The sequence below is a fragment of the Lipotes vexillifer genome, unplaced genomic scaffold (genome assembly GCF_000442215.2).
Source record: "Lipotes vexillifer unplaced genomic scaffold, Lipotes_vexillifer_v1.1 scaffold970, whole genome shotgun sequence".
In the NCBI taxonomy this organism is placed as follows: domain Eukaryota; kingdom Metazoa; phylum Chordata; class Mammalia; order Artiodactyla; family Lipotidae; genus Lipotes; species Lipotes vexillifer.
Window position 1 is genome coordinate 1,251,591 of NW_006783115.1, and position 22,623 is coordinate 1,274,213.

General features: G+C 47.5%; 1 protein-coding gene across 1 annotated transcript in view; it reads left to right on the top strand.

Moving 5' to 3' along the window:
- Positions 1 to 22,623, top strand: part of NOS1 (nitric oxide synthase 1) — a 95,582-nt gene that overhangs the window by 38,425 nt on the left and 34,534 nt on the right. Inside the window, exons 3-12 of the mRNA XM_007455852.1 lie at positions 5,045 to 5,173; positions 6,483 to 6,628; positions 7,811 to 7,973; positions 8,731 to 8,822; positions 11,321 to 11,462; positions 14,063 to 14,202; positions 16,416 to 16,590; positions 19,815 to 19,916; positions 20,791 to 20,985; positions 21,400 to 21,485. Coding sequence (XP_007455914.1) covers positions 5,045 to 5,173; positions 6,483 to 6,628; positions 7,811 to 7,973; positions 8,731 to 8,822; positions 11,321 to 11,462; positions 14,063 to 14,202; positions 16,416 to 16,590; positions 19,815 to 19,916; positions 20,791 to 20,985; positions 21,400 to 21,485 — 1,370 coding nt within the window. The remainder of the gene's footprint in view (positions 1 to 5,044; positions 5,174 to 6,482; positions 6,629 to 7,810; positions 7,974 to 8,730; positions 8,823 to 11,320; positions 11,463 to 14,062; positions 14,203 to 16,415; positions 16,591 to 19,814; positions 19,917 to 20,790; positions 20,986 to 21,399; positions 21,486 to 22,623) is intronic.

The following is a 22,623-nucleotide window of genomic DNA, read 5'->3' on the forward strand; positions in this document are numbered from 1 at the left end:
GGGAAAGAGAGAGCGAGCGAGCGATCTCTCTTCCTCTTCTTATGAGACCAACCACTAATCCAGATTAGGGTCCTGCCCTTATAACCTCATTTAACCTTAAATACCTTCTAAAAGCCCTATCTCCAAACATGTCACAATGGGAATTAGAGCTTCAACATATGAATTCTAGAGGATACAATTCAGTCCATAGCAGACCTCAAATGAACATGTTGTTGAACACATAGTGTGTGCTGGGCACTGGTCTAGAGACCGGCAAACGAGCAAAGTGGATGGTGAGTAGGCAAAAAACTGTATCTATATCTAAACATCTATAAAGATATATGTAAATCTATATAAGATAAAGAGATATAAGTACGTACATTCACGTGCAAATACATACACACTCACAAACTACCGGCAGTGATAAGTGCTATGAATAAAAATAAAGCATGATAAAGGGGCAGAGAGTAACAAGGATGGGATGCTGTTTTAAAGAATGATCAGGAGTGATCTCTGACTCAGCAATGTTTAAGTGGATGGAGACATAAGTAAGATAGGTTAGCTTTCAGCCACTGGAATTTAATCCTTCAAATCAGGAGTCTGCAAACTTTTTCTGTAAAGGAGAGGATAGGAAATATTTTTGGCTTTGTGGGCCATCCCATCTTAGTCTCCATCACAGCTTCCCCACTCTGCCCTTGTATTGCAAAAGCAGCCATAGACAATATGGAAACAAACAAGGTTGGCCGTGTGCCAATAAAACTTTATTTACAGACACTGAAATTCAAACTTCATGTAATTTTCACCTGTCATGGGGCATTATCCTTCTTTTGACTTTTTTATTCAACAAGTTTAAAATGGGAAAACCATTCTTAGTCCATGGGCTGTACCAAAATAGATGGTAGACCAAATTTGGCCCACGGGGCCACAGTTTGCAAACCCCTGCTTCAGAGCATGCAGCTAGAAGATGCTTCTCCCAAGAGAATGGGGATCACTGTAGGGCCTAGAACACGAGTCCCTGGCACATAGTACGTATTCAGTGTGTATTTGTTGAAAGAAAGAAAGCAGGGAGGGAAGGAAAGGGGCAAGGAATGAGGGTGCCGGGGCTCCTTCAAGCTGAATTCCTGGCTCAGGGCCCCAGGCTGACATGACCTCACCTGCTGTCTCCTCTTGGGTTGCGAGATCATTTCCTTCCATTTCCTCAGGGCCTCTCTGCAGGCTTCCCAAGCAAAGAGGTGTTGACAAAGCCTTTGAAATGTCCAGGAGCTCAGAGCCTCCTTTGCAAATTTAGGAACAGGCATCGAGGAGCCCTCCCATAGAACCCACTGAAATCGAGTCAGTGTCTCCCGCGACCTGAAAAGCTTCCATTGTCTACCCCAGACACAAATCCAGAAACAAACACACACAGCTGCAGCCCAAAGTCCACTTGTGCCCCATCCCCAGCTTAACAACCCACAAGGGCCACTAATCTGAATTTTTAGCTTAGGTCACCACTCAGAAAAGTCATTTGCATCCCCCCATGCAGGCCCCTGACTGCTATATTAATCTCCCCATTTGTCCCCTCCTGAGTCATCTAATATTACTGCTGGCTAATTAAAACATCAAAGCCCAAGTACAACAGCCCTGCCAGAGGCCTCCTAATGCCTGGTTTCAAGTGGGCAGTTCACACAGCCTGGGGTGCAGAATGGCACACCTCGCGCCTGAGCCCCCAATTACTTGTCTCGTAATGACCACCCCTCGCACATCTGGACCCTCAGCACATGGCCTCTTTTACTGCCTATTATCTCCCTCCCTCCACCCTGCCAATGATGGCTGCCGGCTGCCTGCCCACCGGCCACACCCCACCCCTCTCTTCCTCCCTCCTTGTCAGGCTCCCCATCCTCCTGCCCTCCTGTCACCTCCACGGGTCCTGGGCCCGACCCCACCACCAACACCATGTGTGTTATCCCACTGTGGGATTCCAGCTGCCCCTCAACCTCCAGGGTGTTAAGACAGAGAGTTTCTAAACGGGCTAAGTGACACCCTGCCTAGAGAGGACGGACGCAGGAAAGGTAGGATTTTATTTTCTCAAGGATGCAGGTCATCGGCACAATCAGAGGAATTTGTCACCACAAAGGCCTACCCAGAGGTGCCCTCCATCACCTGGACATCTGCTGGAAGACACAGGAATGGAAATAGAATCTGAAATAAAGAAGTTTAGGTTGTCTGGACAGGCCTTCCAAGGAAGTGGAGTTTGAACGTGGCTTCACGTGGGGACATAAGTAAAATAACTTAAGAGTTTAGCAGGATAGAAGGGCAAATAGGGAATTTGCCTATTCCCTATTAGGGAGTTCATCCATATCATTGTCCTGCTCCCGGGGTGGCAGTACAGCAGTAACGCTTATAGCAGTAGTCGTTGTAACAGGACTACAAGTTTTACTAGTAGCAGAATAATGACACCAATAGTGATGAAGAATGGCTAACATTTAGGAGGCTGTTGCAATCACCCCAGTGAAAGATGATGGAGGCTTGGACAGGGTGCTGGCCAGTAGATGGAGAGAAAGGGGACCAAATGGATTCTAGAGTTATTTAGAAGGCTAAAATGGATGGGAGTCAGGAATGGATTGGGGGTGGGAGATAAAGAGGATGATGTCCAGGAAGCTCCTCCCTGTGGCATGTGCACAGGTGGTGGATGGATGGTGGTGCCCAACACTGAGATGGGAGCCACTGGGGGTGACTGGGTCTGGCCAGAGCAGGGAGGTGTAGATCATGAGTCATAGTACCTTCCTGTTGTTCTCTGCCATTGCTCCCTGCACTGTTCTGGCATGATCTTTAACAGTGGCATGCTGTCACCTGCCTCCTGTTCCCCAAACTCCAACATGGCAGCATGGACGCTTTAGCACAGAGCTCTTCTTTGGCCGGAAAGGTGGCTATGCCTCTCACTTCTCTGCCAGCAAGACTGTGCTCCCACTTCTTTGCCTGGTTAACACCTACTTATCCTTCGGGTCTTGACTTAGAAGTCAAATACTCTGGGTCAGGCGCCTCTTCTGTGTGCTTCCACAGCCCCCTACACACTGCCAACGTCCCGTGTTATGGCACCCAGTTCACTCAATTATAATGGTTCATTAAATCACCATCCCCATTGGACTGTGAACTCCATGAGGGCACAGATCACATCTGTATGTTTGTCACTGCAGCCCTGGCCCTTACTGACTTGCCTGGCACATAGGAGATATTCAATAAACATGTGTTGAATGAATGAATGAATGAGTGAATTGTGCATGATCGTCAAGAGGCAGGATAGTCAAACAGTTAAGGGCATGGTTTCAAAGGCCAGACTGCCAGGCTTTGACTCCTGGCTCCAGCTTACTAGCTCTGTGGTCTTAGACAACTTAGTTAACCTCTCTGTGCCTCAGTTTCCTCATCTGTAAAATGGGGATGACGTTGCTTGGAACATAGCAAGTGCTCATTGAATGCTAGTTTTCAGTAGTTGTCCTTCAGAGTTCCCTGTGATTTCTGTCCTACGCTTAACCTGATTGAATCCTAATTCACAGCTCCCTGCCAGCCTGAGCACCTCCAGTCTGATGAGACGTGGACCCTGCCTCCTTTCTGACTTCATCTCCTTGTACTCGTCCTCACTCATCCACTCCAGCCACACTGGCCTCCTTGCTGGTCCTTTGAACTGAGCAAACTCATCCCTACCTCAGGGTCTTTGCACTTGCCTCTTTCCCCTCCACTTTGTCACCATTACCTCCCTCTATATTATATTCTTATCACCACCTGAAAGTATATCATCCACATATTAGTTTACTTATTATTTATCGCTGCTTCTCCCAAAATGATGCTCCAGAAGGACAAGGATCCTGACTGCCTTGTTCACCTCAGTGTCCCCAATGCCTAACAGTGTCTAGCACATAGTAGATGCTCAGTAAATACAATTTGAACATGTGAATGCCCTGCCTCAAGGTCACTGCCCACTGCCCTGCTCTTTGGCCCGAGTGATGCAACATTGTCTCATCTTCTCCCCTCCGTTGCTCGGCTGTTGCATCAGGGTATGCCTGCTGCCTGTCCCTTAGAGTTGCTGATGCCTGTCTGATGCACGAGCACACCTCTGCCCAGGCAGGTAGACAACCACTCAGAAACACCCAAGACAGAATATGATCCTTATCGATGAAGTTCATAATGGATGGGCCAACATCTGTCAGCCCAGGCTTATCCCCGCTCACCTACTGGACAGTTTGCTTACAGAGGTGAAGATAAATGGAGCACTGAAGACATTCAAGATGGAGAGAACAGGGGCTTCCCTGGTGGGGCAGTGGTTGGGAGTCCGCCTGCCGATGCAGGGGACACGGGTTCGTGCCCCGGTCCGGGAGGATCTCACATGCCGCGGAGCGGCTGGGCCCATGAGCCATGGCCGCTGAGCCTGTGCGTCCGGAGCCTGTGCTCCACAACGGGAGAGGCCACAACAGTGAGAGGCCCGTGTACCGCAAAAAAAAAAAAAAAAAAGACGGAGAGAACAGTAAGTGCAAAGGCCTGAGGCAGGGACATGTTTGGCCTTTTTGAAAAGCAGAAACCTGAAATCGGGGGAAAGTATTCTATGTTTCAAACCTTTCTCACATAAACTTTTTGTTTTCCCAGTACTTGCCCGGAATGGTGAGTTCGGGCTATGGCACGAAGGCCCAGAAATCCAAGTAACTTGACCCAGCCTCAGGTTTGATTCCTCCACCCTGAGGGCTGTTATCATTTGAAGACACTGACAGTGTTCTTTCAGTCACTTATTCATTCCACAAACTTTCATTAAGTCCCTGCTAATGTGCCAGACACTGTGCTAGACGCCAGAGAGACCACCTTTGAGTTCCTGGCCCCTCTCCCCAGAACAGAATCTGAAACATTCTTCCACGGTGCCTCCTTCTGCACAGGTAGAGGGACCAAGTTCCCAGCTACCTTGTATGTGTCCATCCCAGAGAGTCACAGACAGTTGGTGACTGGCGACAGATTCCAGGAAGAGCATCACCTCTCCCCATCCCAATGGAAACAATCTTCCAGTGCCCTCAAATGCATAATATCTCATCTTTATTCTCTCCTCCAGCCCCCTGCCTCGGGAAAACAGTCTCCCATAAAGAATGGCAGCCCCTCCAAGTGCCCTCGTTTCCTCAAGGTCAAGAACTGGGAGACCGATGTGGTTCTCTCTGACACCCTCCACCTTAAGAGCACGTTGGTGAGTACCCCAGCAAGGGGAGACCAGGGTTTCTCAACCCCAGCAACATCCACACATGGGACTGGGTAATTCTTATCGTGGGGACCAACCTATGCATTATAGGATGTTGAGCATCACCCCTGACCTGTGCCAGCCAGATGCCAGTACCCCCCCCACCAAGTTGTGACAACCAAATATGTCTTCAGACATTACCAGATGTCCCCTGGGTAGGAAATTCACCCCCATTTGAGAACCACTGGTGGATACTTACTTGTGCAAATACTTTTTATTTGTGTCCCTTGTACTCAAAAGGGGAGGTGCTGGTTCTAAGTACATTCCTTTTCTCTCACACAATCCGACCACTGATGGAGTTTTGGACAAACCCTTCTTGGTTTTCAGTCTGTCCTCTAAATTTTATATATTTTTAAGTCAATCAACCAGTCTATTGTTTTACATTGTTCTGGAAAATGGGCCTCTTGGAGGAATGTTGTATCAGTTAGCTATAGGAGTGTAACAAACTTCCCCCCAAATTAGTGACCTAAAACAACCACCACTTATTATTTAACAAAAGCCTACAGACGGGCTGTGTGGTTCTGCTGATCTCATGTTTCTGCGATCATCTGAGGGGTCAGCTCTCGGCAGGCTGGTCTAGGATGGCCCTGGCTGGGGTAACTCAGCTCTGCTCCATGCGGCCTCTTATCTTCCAACAAGCTAGCTTGGTCTCCTTCACATGCTGGTTGCAGTGTCCTGAGAGAATGAGCAGAAATGTGTAAGATCTCTTGAGGTCTAGACTCAGAATGGGCACAGTGTCACTTCTGCCATATTCTATTGGCCCAAACCAGCCCAGATTCAAAAGGAGAGGGAAGAGGCTTTACCTCTTGATGAGAATTGCTGTAAAGTCACATAGCAAAGGGTATGAATACAGGGAGGGGAGGAATTAGGGCTATGTTCTGCAATCAACATCCCACAGACACATTCTAAAAAGTTACTATAATCACCCTACTAGCTCCTTCTTGATCAACATGGGATCAAAACATATTGGGGGATACAGCACCAATGATTCTGCTTCCCGGGGAATGGCAGTCACAAAGCCCTTCTCCCCCCAGTTAAGTAGAGCAAACACATTCAGGACCTTAAAGTGATGCTTGCCCTTTCCTTACCTGGGCTGATAACCAGGTCCAACAGTGATTAGAAGCTGGTATGTGAGAAATCCGCTTTGGGAATTAAAGCCGGGGAAGCTCCGCCACGAATGTCAGATCCAGGTCCACAAGCCTACACGTGCCACAGTTGGGTGAAACGAAGTAATAGCCCAAATCTCTTTTCCTTCCAGGGAACGGGATGCACCGAGCACATCTGTATGGGGTCCATCATGCTTCCTTCTCAGCAAATACGAAGGCCTGAAGACGTCCACACAAAAGAACAGCTCTTCCCTCTTGCCAAAGAGTTTATTGATCAGTACTACTCATCAATTAAAAGGCAAGTTCATGTCTACACTGGGAAGACCGGGTACTGGGTACAAAGACTTCAGGTCCAAATGTGCAGATAGTTGAACCAAGACCTGAGCATAAGGCCTCTGCCTGCCATGCACAGAGGTCAAAAACTGGTGGCCCAAGGGCCAGATCTGGCCCCTAGAAGTGTTTTTGTTTAGCCTGCAAAGTGTTGCTTAAATTTGAAACTTTTCAAGCAATTCCATGCCTGGGTATATTCCCTACAGAAACTCTCACACTTGTTCACAAGAAGGCCTGCATAAGAATGTTCACCGAAACATTGTTAGAATAGGAAAAAAATTAAACAGCCAACTGGAAACAATCTCAACTCCATTGATAGGAGAATGTGTAAGTAAACTGTGGCATTTTCTGTAATGGAATACTATACAGCTGTAAACATGAACAGGTTCATGGAAATGAAGCTCCTAAATAACTTTGAGCAAAGGAAGGAAAGGACAGGCTATAGAAGGATACGTTCAGGACAGCCCCATTTACATAAACTTTTTAAACATGCAGAAAAATACTATACGTGATTTAGGGGATAGATACACAAGTGGCAGAAATATAAACAAAAGCATGAGAATGCTAGATGCCACATTCAAAACAGCCTTCACTCCTGGAAAGAAAGTGGGCTACAGTGCAGAGTAGTCCCCAAGGAACTATAATATATTTTCTTTTTTATTTATCATCTCTTAGGCTTGGGACATGGGTATTCATTACATTATTCTGTATACCTTTTTGTAAGCCTGAACCTTTTCATAAGAATTGTTTAACTTTCTAAAATTCAGTTTATTGCCACCATTTAAAAATTAGAAGAGTTGCCTTTAAAAATCAGATTTCCAGTTTCTCTTGAAAGAAGATCTGGCAGTACCAGGCCCCCATTCCTATCAGACAACAGCAGACTAGAGCAGAGTTGGGGCTGCCCCCTTTGGACCAGGCGTAGGCTCACCTGTTTGCTGCAGTCCCCATCCAGCCAGTTCAGTCATATGTACACTGCCGGGCCTTCGTAGGCATTTGAGTTTGCCAGTCTCTGCTTTATGCTGAAACTGTTGTGTCCAGATATCCGTCCAGACTCTGTGGCTTCTGGCCTCCGGTAATAGCTCACTCCTTCCACCGATCTCTAATTTAGCAGAAAGGGTGATGCTCCCATGTCTCTTTTCTCTTCCCTCAGATTTGGCTCCAAAGCTCATACGGAGAGGCTGGAAGAGGTGAGCAAAGAGATCGAAACCACCAGCACCTACCAGCTCAAGGACACAGAGCTCATCTACGGGGCCAAGCACGCCTGGAGGAATGCCTCCCGCTGCGTCGGCCGGATCCAGTGGTCCAAGCTGCAGGTGGGCAGTCAGGCTCAGATACTATGAAGAGCCCTTTGGTGGGGTTGCGGGGGGGAGGCGTGAGCTTTAAAAAGGGTCAGCTCCTAGCAAGGGCACTTGGTGGCTATGGTGAACTCTCAGATGGTGATCATGGGGTCCCAAATTCTCAGATCATGACTGAATCTGGCTTATATCTTATTTAGCCCAAACAATCTTTTTTAAAAATTGAATCTGATGTCTCTAGGTAGGGCTTATACTCTCCAGTTTACTACAGACCCCACTTGCCCCTTTTGTCTTATACCTCCTCTCTTTCCTTATTTCCATTATCTGCCTACTCCCTAAAAGCATTAGATTCTGTGTCCCCTGGTGTGATTTCTTTTCCTCTAGGGAATAGTTTCATTTTGGAAGTAGATTAATTATCAATCCCGGGGGGGGGGCCGCACGTGGGGGCAGGGTGTCTGGTTTTTTTGTGGTTGTTTTATTTTTAAGTCCCTAATCTCTAGGAACCTCAAAAGAGATACAGGCAGCCCATTTAAAGTCCCTCCTCTGCTCAGCATCTCTTTCCTACATTCACTTACACTCCATGCCTACTTTTAGGGGATTTTTCCTGGTTTGACTGGCCATAGTTATTAGGGTAGAAAAAAAGATAAAACCCAGCCCGGGGCTCAGTAATGAGATGCTCACTACTCCAGGGGAGTAGTAGCCACTGGGAGGGCTGCCCTGGGGGTGATGAATGGGGAAGGAGGAGGTGATCACTCCCACGACATACCCCTTGCAGGTGTTCGACGCCCGCGACTGTACCACGGCTCACGGGATGTTCAACTACATCTGTAACCATATCAAGTATGCCACCAATAAAGGGAACCTCAGGTGAGCTGACCCGCTTAGGGGAGCGGAGTCCGATGTCCCCCCATTGTTGACCCTTGGGTCTGGCGTTCACCCCCCTGTGAAGGAAATGCTCCCCCTCTTTTCCCGGGGACAGGTGTCAAGCCGAGAGAGGTAGCCTGGCATCCTCATTCTAACCAGCATGTGCCTTCTCTCCCGGGAGAAACAGACTCCCATGTGGTTTGCAAGACTACAGCGACCAAAATCATGTTCATCCCACAGTTCAATATCACCCACGGAGGAAACAGGAAGGGATGTTTCAGATTCCCAGGAATAGGAAAATCCCATTGCCGGTGGTGACCTGCTTTTACCAGCTCCTGCTCTGTTGCCTGGAGCCACCTCTGAAGCTCCCTGGGTTTAAAAGGCAATTTCTCTTCCCGCTGCTGTGGGGACCACCGTTTCTGGTTCCACCAAGCTGAGCCGCACCTGGGACTCCTCTTGCCCCCCGCGAAGAACAAAGCCACAGGATACAGGCCAAGGCAGGAAGGCGCCAATGTGAGCTGGTGGCTTCCACACTGGCAAGTCTCAGCTGGGAGAGGAGCAGCTAGAAGGGAACAGCTGGGGCCCCCTCAGACAGGCGGTGACAGTTGTTAATCCTACTTCCTCAGTCCTGCCCCTGCATCTGTTCCCAGCAGCTGAGGACCAGCCCCATCTTGGGGCCATGCAGGACCACTGCAGGGATATTCCCACAAGCCCTCAGGCTACACTGAGCTCATCCCCAAAGTGACCTATTGGCATTAAGCATGGTCCTTCTTGGACAAGTCTCTTCCTTGAGAAGGAAATGGTGTTTGCCAGCTGAGCCCACCAATAGGAAAAGACCCTGTAATTTAAGCCCAGGGCCTGCTTGGGAAATTAGTATTCAGATCTTTTTCCTAAAAGACCTCACCCCTCAGAAAACAATAAAGAGCCCTCCTGCATATCCTAACATTAAAGGAGGGCCCAGTCAAGGTCTTGGCCTCAAGGAGTTTATGGGTTATTTTGGTAGTTTTCAAATGGTGCTGTGATGGGGTAATATGGGGCCGGGATCGCCACAGGGTAGGCAGCGCACCTTTACTTTTTTCAATTCTGTATTGGGGGGGTGGGTCTAAATTAGATATTCTATTGATGAAATGTTTGGCTAATTTTTTTTTTTTTACAAGTTTGAAACTACACATCTGGACACAATGAGAGGCCATAAGAGAATGTATACCATGTATAGAAACTATCTAAGCATAAAGGAGGAAGGTGGACAAGGGAGATGAAGGGAGGGAGAGAGATGTAATTCCAACAGTACAGGGCATTAGACTTGCCATTTTGCGACATTATGCTTAGGAGGCTTGGGAGATGGGAGGTGTAAACCTGTTCCATGTCTTCCATTGGGCTCATTCCCACACACAGAGTAAGCATCCCACCCCACTGTGTGAGATTCTGGAGTTTCTAAACACACTTTTTAAATATATATAAACAAACACAAACAGGCTTTATCTGCTGCTCAACCAAAGAAACAGCCGTGTGGTTTAGTGCTGGAGGGAAATGCTCACAATTTTACTCAGTCTGTGTTCATCTCCAATATGGCACCTTTGCTAAGAGATTTTTAAGAGCGTCTTTGGCTCTATATGACTTCCGCCTTCAGCCTGGGTCCTAGACTCACCCCGAGGTGTGACACACCACTCCCTGCAGTATTAAATGCAGTATTGTCTTGTGCAGATAGTATGACCTAAATGTGCTCAAAAGGAGGCCCTGGGAACTAGATAAGACAGGGGATGCTGTGTGGAGAAAGTAAATTTGAATCGGGCCTTGAAATTGGGTACATGACAGACTCTCAACAGTGGTTGAGAGTCCGCCTGCCGATGCAGGGTACACGGGTTCGTGCCCCAATCTGGGGGGATCCCGCATGCCGTGGAGCGGCTGGGCCCGTGGGCCATGGCCACTGAGCCTGCGCTTCCGGAGCCTGTGCTCCGCAATGGGAGAGGCCGCAACAGTGAAGAGGCCCGCGTACCGCAAAAAATAAAAAATTTAAAAATTTAAAAATAAATAAATATGAGTACAGATGAAAGTGGATTTCTTATTAATCGTAAGTCTGTAGACTTTGCTGTGGTACAGGGGGTGAGCAAATGGGACAATAAATAATGATGGTGGTAAAAGAAAGTCTAAAACTGGGAATCAGTGGTGAGCTCTTAAAAGGAAACAGGATCTGATGTTTTTTCCCCTGAGGATTACCTGCTGCAAAAGAACTTTCTGGAAAACTGGCGCAAGTCAAGATTGTTTGAAAGTCTCCAGTTAGAGAAGCATTCTCTTTCCTTCAGTGAGCTGGCACCAGGCCTCCTATCCTCCACCCTTCCTTACCCAGCGGTCCAGTGGAGAGACAGAGCAAGGACCTTCCAACAGCTGCACCGTGGGCCCTGAGCCTTATGTACTCATTGGCCTGGGCGACACTTTTTCCAGTATGTCCCCAAAGTGCAAGCCCAGCCCTGGTGCCAAACATCCCCCTCTCTCCGCCACAGATCTGCCATCACCATATTTCCCCAGAGGACCGACGGCAAGCATGACTTTCGAGTCTGGAACTCCCAGCTCATCCGCTATGCTGGCTACAAGCAGCCTGACGGCTCCATCCTGGGGGATCCAGCCAGCGTGGAGCTCACAGAGGTGCGTGCCCCCACTCCTCCCCCAGCTGGTCTCTCATCCTCCCAAACTGTCTTTAGCCACAGACTTTTCTTAGTTTAATATTATCGTAGGGAGAGTGGTCAGTGAGGTACAGCTTACTCATCTGCAGAGCTCCTGCTCTGTTTGCCTCTCGTCCTGCTGGTTCTGCTACAGCTGGTCATTTGGTCATTTTCAGGCCATTACCTTGCCCGACCCTCATGATGGGAACTATTGCCCCATTTCACAGATGAGTAGACTGAGTCTCACCAAGGCCAAACACATTATTCAAGGCTACTAAAGGAGCAGAGGAAAAGCTAGAAGTACAGTTCCAATCTCCTGCCTTGCCCTGGGAGGAGAGGAACTGACATGTGGACGCCATGTCTGGCATCATCTCCTCTGAGTTGGGTAATATGTCAGACTCATACCCTTCATTCATTCATTCATTTCCTTGTACAACATTTCTACCTACCCAGCCCCTCTCTGGACAGACTGGACTCTCCAGCACCACCACGGTTGCTGGCAGCCCAAGTCAGTTCATAAAAGCCACTAGGAACACGAATACCACCTTCTCCCCATCCAGGGCTCCTTCCAGGTGGTGATGTGGACAGATAGCACAGGTAAGGCCTGGAAACTTCCACCAGCTCTGCCCACAGGAGACATAATAGGCAGAGCCCACGCCTGGAATATCTCACGCACACAGACCTGGTACCTCCTTTATTTGTCACCCACTCAGCCGCCATTCTGCTTTATCTTCGTTCTTTCCTCAAACCCCCCTCAAACTCCACCCCACGAGGGAGCTGCTTAGGCCAAGGGCTACCCCACACCCTCATGGCTGCTGACTTCATTTGCAAGTGGCTTTTCTTATTAAAATATTATTATCCTGGGGAGGGGGCTATAACCAGGGCGACCAGGAGTCAGACCTGTGTCTTTTAGCCTCAGCCAGTCTCTCTGCTCCACTTGGCTGACCTCTGACTGTATACTTGGCTGACCTTGTCCTTGTGGCCGCCGGAACAGAAACACCATGGCCTCTCCCTCTCCTTCTGTCTCCAGAAACCTCACTGACACAACATGTTCTAAACCCACGCTTCTGTGCTTCCTCTGTCTACTAACTCAGCAGAAAGAGTCACCCCAAACATAACCACAGAACTGTAACTTTCAAAACCCCTCACCCAGTACGGCAGCCACTGGCTGCATGTAGCTAGTGACCACTTGAAATGTGGCGAGTCCAAACTGAGACATGCCCTAAGTGTAAATAACACGGTCTCAGAGACAGAGAACAAAAAAAGAGTGGAAAAGATCTCATTAGTAATTTGTGTCTTGATTACCTATTGAAAAATAATATTGTGGATAATATCGGGCTAATCTATTTCTATTTGTTAATAAATTAATACATTTATTGTATTAATAAGTATAGTTAATTTTATGTTAAACATCTTTAAATATATTAATATTAATAATTTATTTAATAATTTATTATTAAACAGTTGGTGTTTAATTAGGTTATATATTATAAATTTTTATATTTTATTGGATTAATAAATGAATTACATATTTAATTTTAATGTCAAATATACTATTAATATATTAATATTTTTACTATTAATATATTAATATATATACCATGTATATTATATATATGCCATATATAATAATATATTAATACATAATGATATTAATATTTGATATAGTAATGCTTTTAGTACAGTATTAATAAATTACTGTTACTATAATTAATTACTATTACTATAATTAATATCGTGCTATAATTCATAATTATTTAATTTTTTTTTTTCCTTTTTTTTTCGGTACGCGGGCCTCTCACTGCTGTGGCCTCTCCCGTTGCGGAGCACAGGCTCCGGACGCGCAGGCTCAGTGGCCATGGCTCACGGGCCCAGCCGCTCCACGGCATGTGGGATCTTCCCGGATTGGGGCACGAACCCGTGTCCCCTGCATCAGCAGGCGGACTCTCAACTACTGTGCCACCAGGGAAGCCCCATAATTATTTAATTTAATTAAATATTATTGAAATTAAAACTTTTGTAAATGATATATTACTTAAATTATTTTCTCTGGGTTTGTTTTTTTTTTAATTTTTAAAATGTGGCTGCTAGAAAATTTTAAATTACTATGTGGTTCGCTTTATATTTCGATAGGATAGCTGCTCTAACAGATGCATTTTATGTGGTCATTCTGAGACATCTGCCCTCATCAAATCTGGTAGATTTTCTTCATGTCTTAGGCACCGGATGCAAACACTTCCGGAGCAAGTGTGTGGGCGTGCCCAGCCCTGTGCGAGGGCACCACAGTTGCAAGTGTCAGTTCAGCCCTTCCACCCGGAGTTCCCAGTTGGCAGGGAAGACCTGGAAAACATAACCGAGTGAGGGGCTGGAGGACACGTTTGCTTTCTGTCCCGTGGGACCACAGACAGTTATACTAGTTACGTGATGATGTCAGGGAGAACTTCATAAAGAAGGTGGCCATGACCCAGAGCCTCCAGGGTGGCTGCTGGCGGGCTTGCACTGGGACCTCTGCCCCTCCCCACATTGCTGTTGTGTCTGGAGGGTCTGGGGCATGGTGGCCTGACCTGGCGGGTCTGGTTGCAGATCTGCATCCAGCAGGGCTGGAAACCCCCAAGAAGCCGCTTCGATGTCCTGCCACTCCTGCTCCAGGCCAACGGCAATGACCCTGAGCTCTTCCAGATTCCTCCAGAGCTGGTGCTGGAAGTGCCCATCAGACACCCCAAGTAAGAGGGACTGGCATGGGGTGGGTGAGGGTGGTTGGATTTACCCAGTGCTCCTCTCTACCCAACCCTGCACCCCCAGCTCTCTCTCCAGCCCAGACAGAGGCTGAAAGGGGGTCTTGGTTCCTACCCTCATCATGGGGCCAGGGCAAGGTGGGCTCCCTCAACATCAATAATTCCTCCTTCACCAGCCTAGGGACCACCATCTTTTCTGAATCAAAATCTCTCTCCTTATAAGTCAGATAGAGAAAGACAAATACTGTATGATATCACTTATATGTAGACTCTAAAAAACACAACAAACTAGTGAATATAACAAAAAAGAAGCAGACTCACAGATATAGAGAATAAACCAGTGGTTACCAGAGGGAGAGGGGCAATATAGGGGTAGGGGATTAAGAGGTACAAACTATTATGTATAAAATAAATAAACCTCAAGGAGATATAGTAAAACATAGGGAAGATAACCAGTATTTTACAATAACTATAAATGGAGCATAACCTTTAAAAACTGTGAATCACTATTTTGTACACCTGTAACTTATATAATATTGTACAGCAACTATGCTTCAATTAAAAAAAAAATCTCCCTCCTTACCCGACTCCTAAGCCATCAACCTGGACCTGCCCCTTTTTCCAACCCTAAGGGCTGAAAGAGCAGAAGCCCCTCCTGTGTCGTTGTGGGCACAGATTTTAAATAGAGGGAGCCATTTAAAACTCTATATGACCTGACGCAGCTCAAGGTCAAAAGCAATTTGGGGCCAGGATGGGACTGTGAGGGCTGTGGCCAGCAGCACAAATAGAATTTACACTTTTCGAGAGTAAAGAAACTCCACAGTAAGACCCTGGCCTCAGGGGCAAAATTGATGGGGGAAGCACCAAAAAAAAAAAAAAAATCAATCATCAAGATAAATAGTATTTTAATGTAATATTTTTAAAAATAAAAATTAACTTTTTAAATATATCAAAACTTTAAACAAAGACCAGGTCAGGGCTGAAATTAGAGGGAAACAAGTGAGGCAAGTTAGGGCAAGGTGGGAGCTTGTCTTTATTTAAAGTTCTTTTGGTTTTGTTTTTTTTTTGCGGTACGCGGGCCTCTCACTGCTGTGGCCTCTCCCGTTGCGGAGCACAGGCTCCGGACGCACAGGCTCAGCGGCCTTGGCTCACGGGCCCAGCCGCTCCGCGGCATGGGGGATCTTCCCGGACCGGGGCATGAACCCGTGTCCCTTGCATTGGCAAGCGGACTCCCAGCCACTGCGCCACCAGGGTAGCCCTATTTAAAGTTTTGATATTTTGTTTGTCATGGAATTTTTTTGCATTAATTTTGATTTTTTTAAAAAAACATTGAATTAATTTGGAATATTGTGTAAATAAATTAATAATATTGATATTGATACCTGGGTTTGTTGGTGCCCCCTTAAATTTTGCACCCAAGGCTAGTGCCTTACATGCCTCACCCTAGTCCAGGCCCTGGAGAGGGAGCAAGTGCCCTGAGGCTCCTGACACTGCCCAATATCTGGGAACTTACCTAGTCTCCCTGGTGACACTTGGCCTTCATTCATTCACTCATTCAATACTGTTTATTATTCCCAGTCTGGGCCAGGCATTGTGCTGGGTTTTGTAGATGACTTGGTCCCTGCCTCCATGGTGCTTTCAGTCTCAAGGAGGAGATCAGTTACCCAAATTAAGTTACTTAATTCCAATAAAGTGCTGCAAAATAAATTTTATGGTACCTAGAGGCATAAAGCTTCCTGACCCAACCCAGATCAGGCATAAGGGAAGGCTTCCCAGAGTCAACAGCATTTTAGCTGAGAATGAAAGGTGGGTAAGAGCTGAACAGGCACAGAAGGAAAAGAGAAGGAAGGAGCTGCCGTGCAAAGGTCCTGAGGTCAGAAGGAACTCAGCAATGCTCACTTTCTCCTGGATTCACCTTCAGGGTGGGTTTAGGAGATAAACAGCAGCCCAAGGCAATGGTTCCCAGGCCTGGATGTCCATCCAAATCACCTGGGAAACATGTTAAAGTGCATATTCTCAGGCCCCAGCTGTGGAAGCTGTGATCCCACAGGTCTCACATGAGCCCAGGAATTAGATTCTGGCATAGTAAGTCCCAGTCACTCACTGGCATTTCAGCATCCCCAGACTAAGGATATCCCGCCTGTGTGTCTTCCCATGAGGCTCCTGCCCCATGGTGAGCTGGGCTGTGTTGCTCTCTGCAGGTTGGAGTGGTTCAAGGACCTTGGGCTGAAGTGGTACGGCCTCCCCGCTGTGTCAAACATGCTCCTGGAGATCGGCGGCCTGGAGTTCAGCGCCTGTCCCTTCAGCGGCTGGTACATGGGCACAGAGATTGGCGTCCGTGACTACTGTGACAGCTCCCGATACAACATCCTGGAGGTGAAGTCCCTTCTTGGTCATCATGATGCAGAAGCAGAAGGCAAAGGGGATGGGCTCAGCTGTCCTTTCCCACAGCTGAGCTTTGGGGCTTGGAATCTAGAAGAGGTTAAAACAGAATCTGCAATTCTGGGGATGCCCCCTGGCCTTTCTGAAGCCTTCCGTGGCATTAAGAGTACGCGTACTACAAACAAAAAACAAAAAAAGAGAAGAGTACGTGTACTATGTGCTCCGCAGCACTCCAAGCACTTTGTGTGTATTAGGTGCTCATTTAATCCTTACCACAACCTCCAGGTGTGATAATTCCCCTTTCACAGATGAGGAAACTGAGGCCTTTGCGAGGGTTAAAATGAGGACGAGCTCAAGGTCATACAGCTAGGGAGTGGCAGAGCTGGGATGTGAACCCAGTCTGGCTTTTTTTTCTTCCCCCCCCCCCCCCCCCCCCGCCCGGTTTCTGCAAAAGCAGCCCCATCCGCCGCTCTAGTTCTTCCATCCAGCCGCCCACTCGCCCTTGCCCCCGCCCAGCTGTCCATCCTCGGAGGGATTCTGGAGGGGTCAGAATGCCCCCGGGTACTGCCTGTCAGTGTCAAGCCTTGTTAGAAGGTTTTGAGAACGACCCATGAACATGGGACATTTTTGGTCTCTTTTCTTAAAAAACAAGGCTTGCAGTGATTCCCCACCACGTACATTTCTGGGTGGATGTTCTGATTCTCTCCAGGGCTGAGTCATCCTGATCTACAAAAGAGTGCTGAGGCGGACTGCTCCCTGGAGCTCTACTTTGGTGAGAGCGTCAGGATTGCTGTGGTTTTGTCAGCAAATGTTGTTTGGAACCACAGTCTGCTGTGATTGGCCTTGTTTCAAAAGAGGACACTGAGAAACAGAGAAGTTAAATGCTGAGCCTACGTCACACAGTAAATAAAGCACAGGGCAAAATTCGAACTGGGAAACAAGCGTTAGGTTTATATTGTTAAAATCCATGGGTGTTCACCTGGGTGGACCTTAAGGGCATTATGCTAAGTGAGATAAGTCAGACAGAGAAAGACAAATACTATGTGAGTGATCTCACGTATATGTGGAATCTAAAAAAGCCAAACTCTCCAAAAGAGAGAGTAGAGTGGTGATTACCAGGGGCTGGGGAGGGGGGGCAGGAGAACTGGGGAAGATGTGGAAGTGTACAAACCTGCAACTAGCAGATAAATAATTCCTGGAGATTTAATGCACAGCATAGTGATTATGCTCAACAATGATACTGTTATAAATTTCAGAGTTGCTAAGAGACTAGACCTTAATTGTTCTCACCACAAAAAAGAAATGGTAATTACGCAATTGGATGAAGGTGTTAACTAACCCTACAGCGGTAATCATATTGCAATATATAAATGTATCAAACCAATATCTCTCACACCTGAAATACACATAATGTTGTATGTCAATTTTATCTCAATTTAAAAAAATTCCATGGGTGTTGGCCTGGAAAACAGAACCAGGGGTCCTCAGCCTCACCACACACTGGAATTACCTAGGGAGTTTTATTATGCTAGGGTCCCACTCCCCAGAATTTGGATGAAAGTGCTCCAGGGTGGAGCCCGGGCACCAGTATTTTTCAAAGCTCCCCAGAAGATTCTACTGGGAAGCCACTGATTTATACAAACTCCTGGCAAGAAAGGAAAAAACATTTCCAGGCAATTTCCAGAAATGTGGCTCAAGTAATATTTGGGAATTTTTAAAGTCATATATATATATTTTTGCACTTTCTTGCAACTAATTTCTATTCTTTTAACCAAAATAATGCTGTAGAAATAACAATAGCAGCATGACTGGCTGTACACACTCTCTTCTTTTATAACATAGCTCAAGTTTTATATGTATTTGTGTAAAGCAGCGAATTTCTTACTCTCTGTGTTTGTATCATCGCTAAAAGACCCCAAACAGACCCTAACACCTCAGCCTCAAAAGAGTAAATTAATGTCTGCTTTCGTGATCCCTGCTTACATTTCAATTGCAAAGAGTAGTCGCTAGGTAACTTAAATGAGACACGCTCCCACCCCAGCCTTCCAGTTCTAACTGCCATTATGTACAAATGTTGACATCTGGGGCTGGGAAGCGATTTACCCAAACTTGAGAAATTGTCACATTCTAACCCCATAATGAGACATAGGTTCCCACAAGTGACTAGAATTGACAGAGGAAGTGAGAAGCCAGGCTCTAATTAATGGATTTGCTATTGGGTCTTCCCTACTCCTGACATCAGCTTAGCTGGAGCTGGAACATAAATATCAGGAATTGTTTTCTCCAAGTAGTTTTGCCAAAGGAATCTGCTGGCTGGGAAGCCGCTCCCAGGTCTTGGGCGTTAGGCATCTCCCTGGGCTCCAGCCCCAAGGCCAACTGGCTCTGTGGCCTGTGAGCAAGTCTCTGCAGCTCTCTGAGCCTCAGTTTCCTTATCTGTCAAGTGGAGTAGGCAGGCATCCCCATGAACTCAAAATACCCATGATCTAGATTCCAGGCAGTGGCCACGCTGGAGATGGAACAGGATGGGTGGAGAGCTTTTCCTACTAGGAAGCAGCTCATGTCACTCCCAGACCCACATCTCTCCTTAAAGTCCCCCGAAGACCCTCCTCGTCATATTTGGAATAAAATCCTCACTCCTTAGCACATCTAGCATAACCAGTCCTGCATCTCTCTCTCACCAACTCCCCCTGGCTCCCTACCCTCCAAGTACACTGGCCTCTTTCTGTACCCCAGCGCAAGCCTGATCCCACCCCAGGGTCTTTGCATGCTGTTCTCTCTGCATAGAACATTCCCTCCCAAGATTTACAAATGTCTTGCTTCTTCTCATCATTTGGGACTCACTCACCTGTATGCCACCTCTGCAGTGGCCCTTCCCTGACTATCCTGGTTCAATTCATCCTGCCCCCATATCCCTCTTTATCCCATTTCCTCACCTTATTTTCTTCCTAGGAATTAGCACTCATCACAATATTAACTATTTCTCTGCCCCACTAGAAGGTAAGTTCAATAATAAAAGGTCCAGCCAAGTCCCTCTAGACTCTTGATGCTACCAGTGGGTCCTCAATAAAAAAAAAAAAAAAATTTGAGTAAGTGAATTAGTCTGCATATGAGTTGATGAATTAATTAAGAATTTCATTGGTGACACTAGCCCTGTCCCTCTTTAGTCTGAAATCCAGAGGTGCCCCAGCCTATGAGTCTGTGTTTCTTTCCCCTTTCAGGAAGTGGCCAAGAAAATGAACTTGGACATGAGGAAGACATCCTCCCTGTGGAAGGACCAGGCACTGGTGGAGATCAACATCGCGGTGCTGTACAGCTTCCAGGTAGTGCCAGGGCATACCTCCTGGCTGCCAAGCCTCAAAGGGGAACTAAAACCTTTCAGAGTCTCGGGGCAGAAGGTCAAGAACCCAGCTTCCAGGAACCATCCTTGCAGGGATCTGCCTACCAGTGAGGTGTACTTCCCATCATGCATGCCTTCCTCCCCATGATGGATCTTGGGTGGGGACCATTTGAGAAAGAGGCAAAAAGATAGGGGTTTTGTGACTTGTTGCTTATGATTTTGTGTGTGTGTGTGTGTGGTACGCGGGACTCTCACTGTTGTGGCCTCTCCCGTTGCGGAGCACAGGCTCCGGACGCGCAGGCTCAGCGGCCTTGGCTCACGGGCCCAGCCGCTCCGCGGCATGTGGGATCTTCCCGGACCGGGGCACGAACCCGTGTCCCCTGCATCGGCAGGCGGACTCTCAACCACTGCACCACCAGGGAAGCCCGACTTGTTTTCATTTTAATAAACTCATCCTTATTACTTAAAATTGTTTATTTTAAGAGGATTTTGTGTGACCATCATAAATGGAGAGCCAGTACCATTTGCCATAAATAGAAGAGAATTGTAAATTTAAATAAATATATAAACAAATACACACAGGGAAACAACACAAAGTTGTTGGATTCTAGTTGCCTCAGCTTCCTCTCTCATTTAAATAAAAAAAAAGAGAGAGAAGGAGGAAGGACAGGAGGAAGATTGGCAAGAGAGGTGTTTCTCCTGGGTCTAATCAGGATTGAAAGAACAATGCAGAGAATCACCTGCCTAGAATCATCTCCAGGACCAGCCTTTGGGAAACACTGCTCTGTGGGCAGGGGAGTCCCGAAATACCCCAGCTGCTCTTTTCTCGTGACTCCTTGTCCCCTTTCCTCCCACAGAGTGACAAAGTGACCATCGTTGACCACCACTCTGCCACCGAGTCCTTCATTAAGCACATGGAGAATGAATACCACTGCAGGGGAGGCTGCCCCGCTGACTGGGTGTGGATCGTGCCCCCCATGTCTGGCAGCATCACCCCCGTCTTCCACCAAGAGATGCTCAACTACCGACTCACCCCCTCCTTCGAATACCAGGTCCTGCCCCGCCCCGCCTCTTTCGTGCTGAGTCTTCATATCCGGTGTGTGTGTTATGGTTAGAGCACGTCTCAACTCAAACTTGCATTTCGGATGCTCAAGTGTGGCCACCATATTGAACAGCACAGCGCAAGCTGAAAGACGAATGGAGATGAAATGAGTAGTCCGGGGTCACGAGGAGAGTGTTTGAGAGGGATTCTGAGGGATGAGTGGGAAGGTCTAGCAGGACAGTGCAGGGAGGCTGGACCAGCCACTCTGTGCCAGGACCCCTGTGGTCACCACTGACAGAATCGTTCCCTTCAAGGGCTGAGGGTTGGACGTAGCTGGACAGCCACAAGCCCCCAGGGAGCCCTGAGCATCTCCCAAGAGGAGCCAGGGTCCCTCACTGCAGTGACCATAGTCCTCTCTTCCCAGCCTGACCCTTGGAACACCCACATCTGGAAAGGTACCAACGGGACCCCCACAAAGCGGCGAGCCATTGGCTTCAAGAAGCTGGCAGAGTAAGTCTCCTAAAGTAGGTGGGGATGGGGGATGGATGTGCCCCCACATTCAGAGAGCTCCAGAAAAGAAGGCTGGAAACATGCTTGCACCTCTGCCCTCTTGTGTGACATGATTTCTCCATTTTCTCCAACCCCCTCGTGCCTCCTTTGCCTCCGAGTCTCGGGTGCAAACATCACCATGACTCTCCTTCCCAACCTCACTTTCCTCCACCCACTTTCCTAGATTCTTGTCCTGGAGACAGTGTTGTGTTGATAAACCAGCTCTCCAATTAGCAAAGTTGGCCATAATAATGATAATAGATTTGTAACCTTTGCCAGTTTCCATGGTGTAAATACTCCCACTGTGGCCAATTTCAAGCTCTCAACAGGAAGTCACTGAAGCCAGAGTCGAGAGGAGCTAGGACAAGCTGGCTCCAGCCTACCACTGCCTAGAGAGGCCTCTCGCCCAGGGCTGGGTCTCATTTCACTCGCTCATTCACTCATTCAGCCAACAAATGGATACTAAGTGCCTACTCGGTGCCCGGCACTGTGCTGGGCTCCAGAGATGCCATGATGAGCCAGATAATGTGGTCCCGCCCCCATGAAGCTCACAGCTACCACCAAGGAACGATTCATGGGGCCATAAAATAGACGTCAGCCAGTTTGGGAGGTCAAAAGGGGCTTCCCTCAGGAGATGACAGTTGAGCTGAAGAATGAAATGAGTAAGACTTCACTGAGAAAAGGAGGGAGGGAAGCGGGTTAGGGACCAAGGCTTTTGAAGAGTAATTGTCCTGAAGAACTCGTGGTCAGCCAGGGGACCGGCTGACAAGTGGGGTGGGGTTGACAGATGGTTTCTGTCTGACAGAATGCCAGCTTTCTGTCTAAAGATAGAGAACTCCCTGATCCACTCAGCAGAGACCCTCTATTTGGAGCTAACTTTTTGGCAGAGGAGCTAGTATGCACCGAGCTACTTAGTCACTTTCCTCCCTCGGGTCCAGCTCTCAACAGGTGACTGGTAGATCTTGCAGGGACTGAAACCTAGATCCTGGCTCCACTTATATGGTCCCCAGGATCTCTCCCTTCTCTCCCTCCCTCCCCTTTCTCCTTCCACCTAACTTTATCTGCAGCCAAGCAAGAATGCATCAGCAGCCATTCTTTC